The sequence below is a fragment of the Bombina bombina genome, chromosome 6 (genome assembly GCF_027579735.1).
Source record: "Bombina bombina isolate aBomBom1 chromosome 6, aBomBom1.pri, whole genome shotgun sequence".
Classification (NCBI taxonomy): Eukaryota; Metazoa; Chordata; class Amphibia; order Anura; family Bombinatoridae; genus Bombina; species Bombina bombina.
Window position 1 is genome coordinate 895710306 of NC_069504.1, and position 14387 is coordinate 895724692.

Genomic DNA, 14387 nt, shown 5'->3' on the forward strand with positions numbered 1-14387 from the left:
TTTTTATTGGCTTACTGATGTGTTCAGCTAGCTCCCAGTAGTACCTTCCTCCTCCTTCAACAAAGGATACCAAGAAAATGAAGCAAAATTGGAAATTGAAGTAAATTGTAAAGTTGTTTAAAAATGTATGCTCTTTCTGAATCATGAAAAAAATAATTTGGGTTTCATCTCCCATTTAAATTAATTTGTGTTGTAAAGATGACATAAGAAGGTCATAAGAATTAGAGTTCTTTATTTAACATGTGGGTTGTAAAATGGTTAAAATGGTCAAATAAATCAGTTGTAGAACATTGGTACAATCACTGATCATGTGTGATCACTCTAAAAAGAAGACTTCTCCACAGGACATTCATATTATTAAATACAAGTTTCCACTAGACTGTGTTATTCCTTTAATTTAGCACCACATAAACTTAATAATTCCCTGGTATAAGTGTAGGGTGCCCCTGGAGTTTGAGATGCATCTGAATTAGGTGGTTATTGTTGTAAAAGCTGGACATATGTGGGTGAGAAAAGCAGTCCAGTTTGACTTCTCGTTTGTTTTAAGCTGGAGTAAGGACTGATAACTTGAGTCAGTCTTTTCCACTTCAGAACACGCACATTCTATAGAAGTGTATTATATACAGTATATACTGTGCCCTTTGCTGTATTCCTATCCCATATAGCATTTACACAAAATACAGACTCTTTGTAATAAAGATAGTAATCTTTGTGTTCCTAAAAACCCAAGGAAGATCATGATTTTTTGTCATAATTTAAAAGCAAAATTTACACATTAGTTTACATTTTACATGAAAAATAGGTGGTATAAAATTAGCTGATATCAAAAAACATTCCTCGGGGGGAGACAATTGGTCCGTTAATCCAAAAATGTATACATTGAATTACATTCTAGTCACATGTCATAACACCATCCTTAAGAAGTAAAAGCTAATCATGTCATATTACCTTGTGTATATAAAGGACGATAAAAGACACAACTTAACTACCCAAAGTTCATCCCAATCAGTGTATGTAGCAGAATGAAACTTGCTGAAGCAGCGCCTTTGTGTGCCTCTAGGTTTGGTTTCATATAAACATCGCTATATTAAATGTGTAATAGAAATTATTTGATCTATTTTTCTTGACATGAAGATCTTGGCACAAGTTGAACTAATTTATCCTCACATAGTAATTCAGACCAGAAAAAACATTGACACTAGAGGGTTATTCATAAACACTCAGACAAGATAAGGAGAAGATAAGTTGTCATCCTTGTCTCACACACATCACCTTACAAGGGCAAGATTTGCCAGCAGATGTCTGATATGTGCGGGTGATTTTTACATCTAATAAAGACAATAGGTCAGATGATTGTGTTAAATGAGAAAAAATAATATTAACTATTGTTGGGGTTAATAACAACACACTTGTAGCATCTGCTGTCTCAATCTCCAGGGGATACTTCAATGACTGAGATAACCACCTTTTGTTACTAATCACAAATATTAGAATCTTGTTTAGTAGGAGCTTTGAATGCATTGTATATATGGGGCTACCTGACAGAATGCAAAATGAATACAACAATTAATAATATACAATGATCTGATATCTATCTAGAGCACCAAAGGTGGTATTACATTCCCTCACTGGCCAGCCAGAAGGGAACTGATAATGAAAGGTTGAATATAATAGCTGTCCATTAGCACCAAGGGTTGGCTAGGAGGCTAGACATTCTTGGACGGTTTTCCTGGAGACAGGCGTTTCGAAGAAAACATTACAAGTTAAACCATTCCCTGCTAAATCCTTACTTTCTTCTGATTCCTGAACCCTGTAATCTGAAGATATTTTCCAAAAACAGCAGGTTCAGTTACAGGAAGAAACCCACAAACGTTCTCCAGTTCTAACAGTAATAACCCATTACATCAGAGCAGTGATAATATCCTGACACTATGCTTTGGTGTCGTCATCCCTGAGAGAGTGGACTGCCACCATCACCTCCGGGACAGCCGCTGGTTACTGTGTTCACGCGGACTATGGACTTCAGACTGGCAAGTTTGGCAACACTGAGCCTGGACTGTTGGCAGAGAGCATCGTCCCAGAATCCTCAGTATGTGACAGAATCTGAAGGTGAGTCTGTCACGGAAGCAGGTGTTGCCTGCAGGAAAAAAGAAGCAAAAATTTTTTAGGAAAACAGTACCCTGGCCCAATAGCATGTAAAGATTAAAATGTGGATCAACAGGAGCCATTTCAATTGGACAGGTTATATGGAGAGATTATAATTATATAGAATAATAGGAGGATATGGTTCAACAGGAGTTTTAATGAGGTTCCATGTAGAAATAGTAGGAGTTATATGAAAATCTAATATGGAGCAATATAAATTATAGAGATAGATTATAAAAAGAAGTTAGATGAGTTGTAGTGAGAGATTACGGATAGATCAAAGACAGAGAAAATAGAGCAGTTTTATTGTATAATATGAGGAGTTATATACCACAGGACACATTATGTACTTTGTGTAGCAGTTTATAGTGGCATTCTATGATCTATCAAATTGACAAAATCATCCATATGTAAAACACAGAGATATAAATATTAATTTAATTGGGCTCAATTTATCTAATGTTGAGCAGACATGATTTGCTATAGTGAGTCATGTCCACTAAACATTGCTGCTGGCGGACAGCATATGCTGTCTGCATTTATCATTGCACAAGCATTTCACCCCTCTCACTAGCGGCCAATTATCCTCTAGCAGGGGCTGTCAATCATCTCTATCATATCGGATGATTTCAATCCACCAACTAAACATGCAAAAACTTTAATAATAAAAAAATGCTGTGAAAAATAAAAAAAATATAGATATGCAGCTAAAAGCAGGCCATACATTTTGTTTGTAACGGGTTAACACTGTAGAATTGTAAAAGAAAAAAAATATGCAAAATTTTGCTGGGAAAGTGTTTTCTGATGGACAGGAATACCAGTGTCATATTGTCCCCATGCAAGGTATATAGAAAAATGTAATACCACAAAAGCTTGTTATAGCTGGTTTATTGCAGGGTTTTCTAATGCATTGCAATTACTTTAAATTTGAAAATTCTATCAAAAGCAATTGCAATTTGGATGGAAATGCTGATGGAGTTTCTGAAATCGAGCAGCAAAATGGAGCTGATAATTTAATTTGAACCCGTTTTTCATAGACATTTATGTTTGTTTTCAGACAAATGCTTAAATAACCTAATTTTTTTGCTAATTTTTTCATTTGTCAGAAATATGATAAACAAGCAGCCCTTTTAATGAGTAAAAAAAAAATAATATTAAAAAATGTGCTAAACCCTTTACTCAAACAGGTGAGAAAGGAAATATACACTATTTTTCATCTGAAGGTGAGTTGCTGCACACGTGCAAACCCGTCAGCATTGAAAGCTAGATTTCAACATGGCAGCACCCATGACAGGAAGTAGGTAGGGAATTACCTCAATATAATGCTTATAAAATATATTTAGTTTTTAACGTCCCTTTAAAATACACAACTGCTCCTTTGCTGGGAACACATTGTAGTTAAAATATTACATTCTAAGAGAATATCAGACCAAAAGAAAGAATTTTCTTTGTGACAAACAAGAAGTTAAAAAAAAAAAAAAAAAACATTTTTGTCTCTGCATGTCTATTTTTTAATCCAATCGATGTGTTATTAAAGGTGATATTTCAGCTCAGTATACTATATTCTATTAAAGTCTTCAGTATGATTTGGCATTTGAGCTGTTCAACTTTATACACAAGACAAATGCAAGTGACCGATCAGTAAATCACTTATATACAGATAAACAAATCTATCATCACTTTGTTCCCACTGCACTGTGTCCTTGACAAGTTAATGAGGAAATAGAACTGTTTGAATGTGATTTTCTTTGGGGCCCTTGAAACTCCCCAGTAAGTTAAAGGGACATTAAACCCAATTTTTTTCTTTCATCATTTAGAAAGAGCATGCCATTTTAAACCACTTTCTAATTCATTTCTATGATCTAATTTGCTTCATTATCTTAATAGCCTTTGCTGAAAAGCATATCTAGATAGGCTCAGAAGCTGCTGATTCGTGGATGCACATAGATGAGATTGGCTCACCCATCTGCATTGCTTTTTCTTCAACAAAGGAAATCTAAAATATGAACTCAAATTAGAAAATAGAAGTAAATTGGAATGTTGTTTAAAATTGTATTCTCTATCTGAATAATGAAAGAAAAAATGTGGGTTTAATGTCCCTTTAATATATACAGCTCAGCCTGCAATACAGTCTGGATACCACTTTATGTCTTTAATATGAAGAACATCCATGAAAGTTGGGAGGGGGGGGGGGGTAAAACATAAAAATCTGGATATCCTTCAAGTTCCAAAAATCTGGGACAGACATTTACATGGCATGAGAAGGTGATATTGTTCTCTTTCTATTTACTCAGTATGTCAAGTTGTTAAGGAAACTGCTGGAATCGGAACTGGCTGTCTTAAAGTACATCTCTGAGATCCAAGTCTAATGTGGGCTGTGCATCCTGTGTCCCTTCACATATACCCTGATGATGTAAAGATCGGTCGACAGCACTAATTAAATGTTCACTTTATTGGAAACAGATAAACACAAATAAAATGGTATGATTAAGGAGGCAACTCCGAAACGTCACCTTTTATTCGTGTTTATCTGTTTCCAATAAAGTGAACATTTTAATTAGTGCTGTCGACCGATCTTTACATCATTGCTGTTGTTTGGGGATTTGGCATTTGTCCCCAGGTCTTCACGAGCATTAACCCACTGGTGCTGTATCCATCTGTCAATACATATTCACATGTACCGTGTGTCTTGTATACTGTCAGCTGTGCATCCTGTGTCCCTTCACATGTACCCTGGGTCGTGTATACTGTCAGCTGTGCATCCTGTGTCCCTTCACATGTACCCTGGGTCGTGTATACTGTCAGCTGTGCATCCTGTGTCCCTTCACATGTATCCTGTGTCTTGTATACTGTCAGCTGTGCATCCTGTGTCCCTTCACATGTACCCTGTGTCTTGTATACTGTCAGCTGTGCATCCTGTGTCCCTTCACATGTATCCTGTGTCTTGTATACTGTCAGCTGTGCATCCTGTGTCCCTTCACATGTACCCTGTGTCTTGTATACTGTCAGCTGTGCATCCTGTGTCCCTTCACATGTACCCTGTGTCTTGTATACTGTCAGCTGTGCATCCTGTGTCCCTTCACATGTACCCTGTGTCTTGTATACTGTCAGCTGTGCATCCTGTGTCCCTTCACATGTACCCTGGGTCGTGTATACTGTCAGCTGTGCATCCTGTGTCCCTTCACATGTACCCTGGGTCGTGTATACTGTCAGCTGTGCTTCCTGTGTCCCTTCACATGTACCCTGTGTCTTGTATACTGTCAGCTGTGCATCCTGTGTCGCTTCACATGTACCCTGTGTCTTGTATACTGTCAGCTGTGCATCCTGTGTCCCTTCACATGTACCCTGTGTCTTGTATACTGTCAGCTGTGCATCCTGTGTCCCTTCACATGTACCCTGGGTCGTGTATACTGTCAGCTGTGCATCCTGTGTCCCTTCACATGTACCCTGGGTCGTGTATACTGTCAGCTGTGCATCCTGTGTCCCTTCACATGTACCCTGGGTCGTGTATACTGTCAGCTGTGCTTAATGTGTCCCTTCACATGTACCCTGGGTCGTGTATACTGTCAGCTGTGCATCCTGTGTCCCTTCACATGTACCCTTGGTTGTGTATACTGTCAGCTGTGCATCCTGTGCGTCTTCAGATGTATCCTGTGTCTTGTATACTGTCAGCTTTGCATCCTGTGTCCCTTCACATATACCCTGTATCTTGTATACTGTCAGCTGTGCCTCTTCAGATGTACCCTGTGTCTTGTATACTGTCAGCTGTGCATCCTGTGTCCCTTCAAATGTACCCTGTGTCTTGTATACTGTCAGCTGTGCTTCCTGTGTCTTCCACATGTACCTTGGGTCTTGTATACTGTCAGCTGTGCTTCCTGTGTCTTCCACATCTACCTTGGGTCGTGTATACTGTCAGCTGTGCATCCTGTGTCCCTTCACATGTACCCTGGGTCGTGTATACTGTCAGCTGTGCATCCTGTGTCCCTTCACATGTACCCTGTGTCTTGTATACTGTCAGCTGTGCATCCTGTGTCCCTTCACATGTACCCTGGGTCGTGTATACTGTCAGCTGTGCTTCCTGTGTCCCTTCACATGTACCCTGGGTCGTGTATACTGTCAGCTGTGCTTCCTGTGTCCCTTCACATGTACCCTGGGTTGTGTATACTGTCAGCTGTGCCTCTTCAGATGTACCCTGTGTCTTGTATACTGTCAGCTGTGCATCCTGTGTCCCTTCACATGTACCCTGTGTCTTGTATACTGTCAGCTGTGCTTCCTGTGTCTTCCACATGTACCTTGGGTCTTGTATACTGTCAGCTGTGCTTCCTGTGTCTTCCACATCTACCTTGGGTCGTGTATACTGTCAGCTGTGCATCCTGTGTCCCTTCACATGTACCCTGGGTCGTGTATACTGTCAGCTGTGCATCCTGTGTCCCTTCACATATACCCTTGGCAGTGTATACTGTCAGCTGTGCATCCTGTGCCTCTTCAGATGTACCCTGTGTCTTGTATACTGTCAGCTGTGCGTCCTGTGTCCCTTCACATATACCCTGGGCCTTGTATACTGTCAGCTGTGCTTCCTGTGTCTTCCCCATATACCCTGGGTCTTGTATACTGTCAGCTGTGCTTCCTGTTTCTTCCACATGTACCTTGGGTCTTGTAACATAGTAGATAAGGTTGAAAAAAGACTGAAGTCCATCGAGTTCAACCTATACAAATCTAAAATACTTACAAAAAGCTCCAGTTAAGCTTAAATAACCCCATTAAAATGTGACCCATTTAATACTAGCAATCATATCCATGAATTTTGTTTATATACAGAAATTTATCCAGACTATTTTTAAATGTATCTATGGTATTGGCATTCACTACCTCCTTTGGTAATGAGTTCCACAATTTTATTGCTCTTACAGTGAAAAAACGTTTCCGTTGCAGGAGATTAAATCTCCTTTCCTCCAACCTTAAATTATGACCTCTTGTCAGAAACAATTTTCTTGGAATAAACAGAGCTTCTGCCATCTCTGTATAAGGGCCTTGAATATATTTATATAAAGTAATCATGTCACCTCTCAAGCGCCTTTTTTCTAAAGAAAACAGACCCAGTTTGGCTAGCCTCTCCTCATAGGTTAATTTCTCCAATCCCCTTATTAGCTTTGTGGCCCTTCTCTGAACTTTTTCTAGTTCTGCAATATCTTTTTTAGCAATTGGTCCCCAGAACTGCACTCCAAACTCAAGGTGAGGTCTTACGAGGGCTTTATATAATGACAGAATTATGCTTTCCTCCCTTGAATCAATGCCTCTTTTAATACATGCTAGTATCTTATTAGCCTTTGAAGCCGCTGCCCTGCATTGTGCACCCATCTTTAGCTTGTTATCTATTACTACTCCCAAATCCCTTTCCTCCTGTGTTTGGCTAAGTCTTGTCCCATTTAAAAAATACGTAGCCTGCTTATTTTTACTTCCAAAATGTAGAACCTTGCATTTTTCCGTATTAAATCTCATTTTCCATTCACTTGCCCATAGTTCTAATTTTAGCAAATCCCTTTGTAAAGAGAGTTCGTCCTGCTCTGACCTTATGACCTTACTTAACTTAGTATCATCTGCAAAAATAGAGATGTCGCTATTTAATCCTTGCTCCAAGTCATTTATAAAAATATTAAAAAGAACAGGGCCCAGTACTGATCCCTGGGGGACGCCACTGATTACCTTTGTCCAATCTGAGTATGATCCATTTACTACTACTCGTTGCTCCCTATCTTTTATCCAGTTATTTATCCATGAGCTAACATTTTCAGCTATTCCCAGTCCCTTAATTTTGTGCATTAATCTCTCATGTGGCACTGTATCAAATGCCTTTGCAAAATCTAAGTATATCACATCAACTGATTCCCCTTTATCTATATTTTTACTTACTTCCTCGTAGAATCTAATTAGATTAGTTTGACATGATCTATTTCTCCTAAAGCCATGCTGATTAGAACTCATAATCTTGTTTACACGAATATGCTCATCAATATAATCCCTTCAAATATCTTCCCCACTATTGATGTCAGACTAACTGGTCTATAGCTTCCTGGATCATCCCTGCTTCCCTTTTTGAAGAGTGGCACCACATCAGCTTTACGCCAATCCTGGGGTACCATGCCTGAGGATAATGAGTCTTGAAAAATTAAGAGTAAAGGTTTGTCTATAACAGTGCTAAATTCCCTTAACACCCTTGGGTGTATTCCATCTGGGCCTGGAGTTTTATTTACCTTAATATTTTCCAGTTTTTTCCTGATATCCTCTAAACAAAACCCAGTTAGTGGTATGGACTGGCATGTTCTATTCTGTTCCAAAGTAGCATTCAATGGTTCCTCTCTTGTGTATACTGAAGAAAAAAACTGGTTTAGTACCTCAGCCTTCTCCCTGTCATTATTTATCATGCTACCCTCCACGCATTTTAATGTACCTATATTATCCTTCTTAGATTTTTTGCTATTTATGTACTTAAAGAACCTTTTAGGGTTAGACTTAGAATCCTTGGCAATTAATTTTTCATTTTCAATTTTGGCTAATTTGATTGCTTTTTTGCATGCTTTGTTACATTCCTTATAAATATTGTATGCTGAGTCTGTACTATTTTCTTTTAATAATTTAAATGCCCTACGTTTTTTCCTAATTTCTCTTAACACATTTTTATTTAGCCATAACGGCTTTGTTTTTTTATTTTTATTTTTATAACCATATGGTATGTGTTGATATGTATATTTATTTAACACATTTTTAAATATTATCCATTTATTCTCTGTATTTTTATTAGAAAATACATTGTCCCAATTTATATTATTTAATGATTTCCTTAAATCGTTGAATTTTGCTTTCTTGAAATTAAAAGTCTTAGTTAAGCCTTTAAAACACGGCATTTGAAAATAGATTTCAAATGTGACCATGTTATGATCACTGTTACCCAAATGTTCTTTAACTTCTATGTTTGATATTATATCTGTATTGTTTGATAGCACTAAATCCAATATAGCTTTACTCCTAGTTGGCTCCTCTATTAATTGTGACAAGAAGTTATCCCTGAGAACATTTAAAAATCTATCCCCCTTAGCTGAATTACTAGTTTCATTGGCCCAGTTTATATCAGGGTAGTTAAAATCTCCCATAATTACAGCACTGTTATTAGCAGCCTTACCTATTTGGATAAGTAGTTGAGTTTCCTCCGGGTCACTAATGTTGGGAGGCTTGTAGCATGTTCCTAGTAATATTTTTTTAGGATTTTTCCCCCCACTCTTTATTTCAACCCACAGGGTCTCTACATTGTCACTTGTATCATAAATATCTTCCCTTATTGTAGGTTTAAGGTCAGGTTTAATATACATGCAGATTCCTCCACCCCTTTTGTTATTCCTGTCCCTCCTAAATAATGTATACCCCTCTAAGTTAACTGCCCAGTCATGTGAATCATCCCACCAAGTTTCAGTTATACTGATAACATCATAGTCCTCTTCTGCAACTAAGAGCGTCAGCTCCCCCATTTTACCCCGTCATGCTTCTTGCATTTGTTGTCATACATTTAATTTTCATGTGCTTTCTGCTGCTACTTGGTGTGCTTTCCTCTGTATACTGTCAGCTGTGCTTCCTGTGTCTTCCACATGTATCCTGTGTCTTGTATACTGTCAGCTGTGCTTCCTGTGTCTTCCACATGTACCCTGGGTCGTGTATACTGTCAGCTGTGCATCCTGTGCCTCTTCAGATGTACCCTGTGTCTTGTATACTGTCAGCTGTGCATCCTGTGTCCCTTCACATGTATCCTGTGTCTTGTATACTGTCAGCTGTGCATCCTGTGCCTCTTCAGATGTACCCTGTGTCTTGTATACTGTCAGCTGTGCATCCTGTGTCTCTTCAGATGTACCCTGTGTCTTGTATACTGTCAGCTGTGCATCCTGTGCCTCTTCAGATGTACCCTGTGTCTTGTATACTGTCAGCTGTGCATCCTGTGTCCCTTCACATATACCCTGTGTCTTGTATACTGTCAGCTGTGCATCCTGTGTCTCTTCAGATGTACCCTTTGTCTTGTATACTGTCAGCTGTGCTTCCTGTGTCTCTTCAGATGTACCCTGTGTCTTGTATACTGTCAGCTGTGCATCCTGTGTCTCTTCAGATGTACCCTGTGTCTTGTATACTGTCAGCTGTGCATCCTGTGTCTCTTCAGATGTACCCTGTGTCTTGTATACTGTCAGCTGTGCATCCTGTGTCTCTTCAGATGTACCCTGTGTCTTGCATACTGTCAGCTGTTCTTCTTTTGTCTCTCCACAAGTAACCTGTGTCTAGTATACTGTCAGCTGTGCTTCCTGTGAATCTCACATATATCCTGTGCTCTGAGTCCTATATTCTGTGGGAAGTATGCCTCAAATCCTGATCACTATGCCTTGTGTACCATGGGCAGTATGTTTATCCCCATTAGTACAGCGCTCTGTATACAGCGGATATTATGGGCCAGATTACAAGTGATGCAGTCCTTTTTATTTTCCGCTTGCGCGCAAACACAACTCAAAATAAGTTTTAACACAGATGGGTTAGCACGCGTATTATACGTTGAAAGTAAATTGTTTGCATGCGAGTGAAATCCGATGCACACTAACTTCAGAACTTTTAATATTACAATCACGTTAACTTCTTCTCCGCATTGACTTCAATGGAGTGCGCTGAAGAAAAAACCTAAATTGTATGAATCACATGCTAACCCGACACCACGTTAGACCTACAGCACTTAACCCGAAGGTAGTTAAAATATTTTACATTCCAATGTTCTTCACATAGAAGGAAATGTTCTTTTTATTTTTAAATATATTTATACATATGATAATTTTTTTATATACATATGTAGCGGGTAATGTAAGAAATTAGGTAATCCTAGCATTACCCGGCTAATCCTGACATTACCTAAGCGGCTATGGGTAAAGCCCGATGTAAGATAAATCTCAGAGTGCATCAAGTCACCACATCAAACATATATACGATGCACTGTAATTCACACATCTTCACTATCTTTTTTGCTTCCACCAGGGTTCAAGGGGGGCAGAGCCCCATTGTAAGCCTAATTCCCCAAGTTTCACTTGGGGTGGATGCCAGAGGATCGGCTGGGCGTCTTCCTTGAATCCCCCAGACAGAGGCAAAAAAAATAGTGTAGATGGTGGAATTACATTACATCAGGCTTTACCCACAGCCGCTTGGGTAATTTCAGGTTTACCCGGGTAATCCTAGGATTACCCAGATTTCTGACTTTACCCGTAACACATATATAAATACACATATACATACAACCATACACATATTCAGACATATATATATATATACACACACACACATACACATTATTGCCTTTTCCAGTCAAATACCTTGTCATATACTATATACGTAACCTTTTTAACCCTTATAAAAATATATATATTAATATTTACGTTAAGAATTTTTATCAGAAAGTGCATATATAAGAGTAACACTTTATTTTAATGTATTTATGTTGTGTTTGTCACACTTTTTTTTTACCCCATACACTTTACGCTAGGACTTCAGTTGCGCTAACCCAACGAGCGCAAACACTCGTTTACTTTCAACTTGTAATACACACACAAGTTAGCGCAGTTGCAATATTGCCTTTCGCCATACCTTGATAACTTCAGCGCACCACTTGAAATCAAGCCCTATGTCTCTTTTCCAGCACATTGTGCCCTGTTTAATGTGGGCAATCATCTCTCTATCTAAGCACAGTTCCCATTATACTGTGGAAAGTATATCCTCCTGAGCATCGTGCCCTGTATTCTGTGGGTGGTAGCGCTCTCCCTTAGCACAGTTAATTGTATACTGTAGACAGTATCTATCTCACCCTGAGCACTGTGCCTGGTATACTTAGTAATGTGCTATTTAAAGTGGACAGTAGGTTCTTTCCCTCTGAGCACTATACTATGTATAGATTGACAATTTTGGCAGTATCTCACCTTGTGCCCTCTCTTATGAAGTGTGATTATATCACACAGTAATTGCTAATAAAAGTGGGACTGCATGAGTGGTTGATGGATGTACATGATGTATTGTTCATTTGTTCCAAATATATAACTTGTGCTTATACATGTTTTCCTGTTAATCTTAACCAAAGACTGGGGAGTCTTATAGTGCTTACAGACAGACGACCAGGAGATCTTCGTGTTCTCTTATGTGGGAGATAGTAAAAGGCATTTGGGCCAGATTACGAATAGAGTGAAACATTTGCATGCAAGCGATAAGGGGTTTATCGCAGGGGTTTGCGCTCATCGGCCTTATTCCAAGTTGAAAGTAAATGCGATTGCTTGAGCATAATTGCAATTTACACTAGAATGATTATTGCAACTTCAGAGCTGTGGTTAACTGTTTCTCAAAACTAAAAAGTTAAACAAAATACATGAAAAATACACTTGAAAAGTATAGTTAACTCATAATAATACTAATAAAAAATATTTTAAAAAAATATTGCACACAAAACATATGAGATCTCAGGTGTTTGAGAAAAAAAAAGGCAGGCAAAGGGCTTTAACACAGATATACATACATATACATGTCTAAAGATGTAAATGTACTATATGTATGTGTGTGTATATATATATATATTTGTGTTCCTATGTATTTATGTGTATGTGTGTGTGTATATATATATATATATATATATATATATATATTTGTGTTCCTATGTATTTATGTGTGTATATATATATATATATATATATATATATATTTGTGTTCCTATGTATTTATGTGTGTATATATATATATATATATATATATATTTGTGTTCCTATGTATTTATGTGTATGTGTGTATATATATATATATATATATATATTTGTGTTCCTATGTATTTATGTGTGTATATATATATATATATATATATATATATATATATATATGTGTGTGTGTGTGTGTGTGTGTGTGAAAAAAGAGAACAGCACTCCTGAGATAGAACAAAAGCTAGAATGACTTCCATGCCTGTTCATTTAAATTGCAACTCAGGGTGCGCGTTCTTTTTGCACACTATGCCCCTTCACAGAGAAAAAATATCCTGTAGCATATCAGTCTGATCCTGCCCAATGACAGTCCAGCACCGCAATACCAGGCAAGGGAAACAACAACCCCAGACAATCGTTTCGGCCTTCTGTGGGCCTCGTCAGTGAGGTGCAGTTGTATCTCTCTAAGGGCATGTGTGCACGGGCTCCACGTCTGGCTTACCCATTACTCTTAGGGAGACCCAAGAGTAATTTACATAAATGTGGAAAAAGAGAAAGAGAACAGCACTCCTGAGATAGAACAAAAGCTAGAATAACTTCCATGCCTGTTCATTTAAATTGCAACTGCTGTTCTCTTTCTCTTTTTTTCACACACACACACACACATATATATATATATATATATATATATATATATATATATATATAGTATATATGTAATTACAGACATATACACATATAAACACATACATACATGTTTACATATATAGACATATATAAGTGCTTTGGAGCCCTTTGCAGTTAAAGTGAATGTAAAGTTTCATCAATTAGTGCCCAGTTTTTAAAAATACTATTAAAAACAGGGGCACTTCCATTGATGAAACTTTACATTGCACCATATTTGTAGAAATACTTAACTTTTACTTCTCCAAATCCGGATCGCCGATCCCCCGCCTCAGCTCCTCTGTACTTACATCAGAAATGATGAAACCGGCTTCCTCCAATCATGGCTTCCCCCCCAAAGCGTCCTTCTTGTGATGACCTGCTGTGATTGGAGGAAGCCAGTTTCGTCATTGCTGTGTAAGTACAGCAAGAAGAAGCAGGTGGGGGATCGGCGATCCGGCTTTGGAGAAGTAAAAGGTAAGTATTTCTACAAATACGGTGCAAAGTTTCATCAGTGAAAGTGCCCCTGTTTTTAATAGTATTTTTTAAAAACCGGGCACTAATTAATGAAACTTTGCATTCACTTTAAGTAGATGAAAACATGAAAAAAACATATTTTTTCAATATTCATTTTTAATAAAGGTTTTAACTGTATTTACTGTAAATATTTCACATTTGAATGTTCTGTACATAGCAGAATATGTTGTAAGTATTTTAGATAGATATTCCTATATATATATGACTATATCTATACCCATATATAATCAATCATGTGTGTGTATATATATATATTTACACAGTATATTGTTCAAATAAAACATCAGATATATGTAGAAA

General features: G+C 37.8%; 1 protein-coding gene across 2 annotated transcripts in view; it reads right to left on the reverse strand.

The window, feature by feature from the left end:
* Positions 1-215: 215 nt before the first annotated feature.
* ADAMTS7 (ADAM metallopeptidase with thrombospondin type 1 motif 7) overlaps positions 216-14387 on the reverse strand; it is a 163544-nt gene continuing 149372 nt past the window's right edge. For both annotated transcript variants that reach the window (XM_053718476.1, XM_053718475.1), the window contains one exon: positions 216-2137. In XM_053718476.1, coding sequence (XP_053574451.1) covers positions 2087-2137 — 51 coding nt within the window. In that variant the 3' untranslated portion in view covers positions 216-2086. The remainder of the gene's footprint in view (positions 2138-14387) is intronic.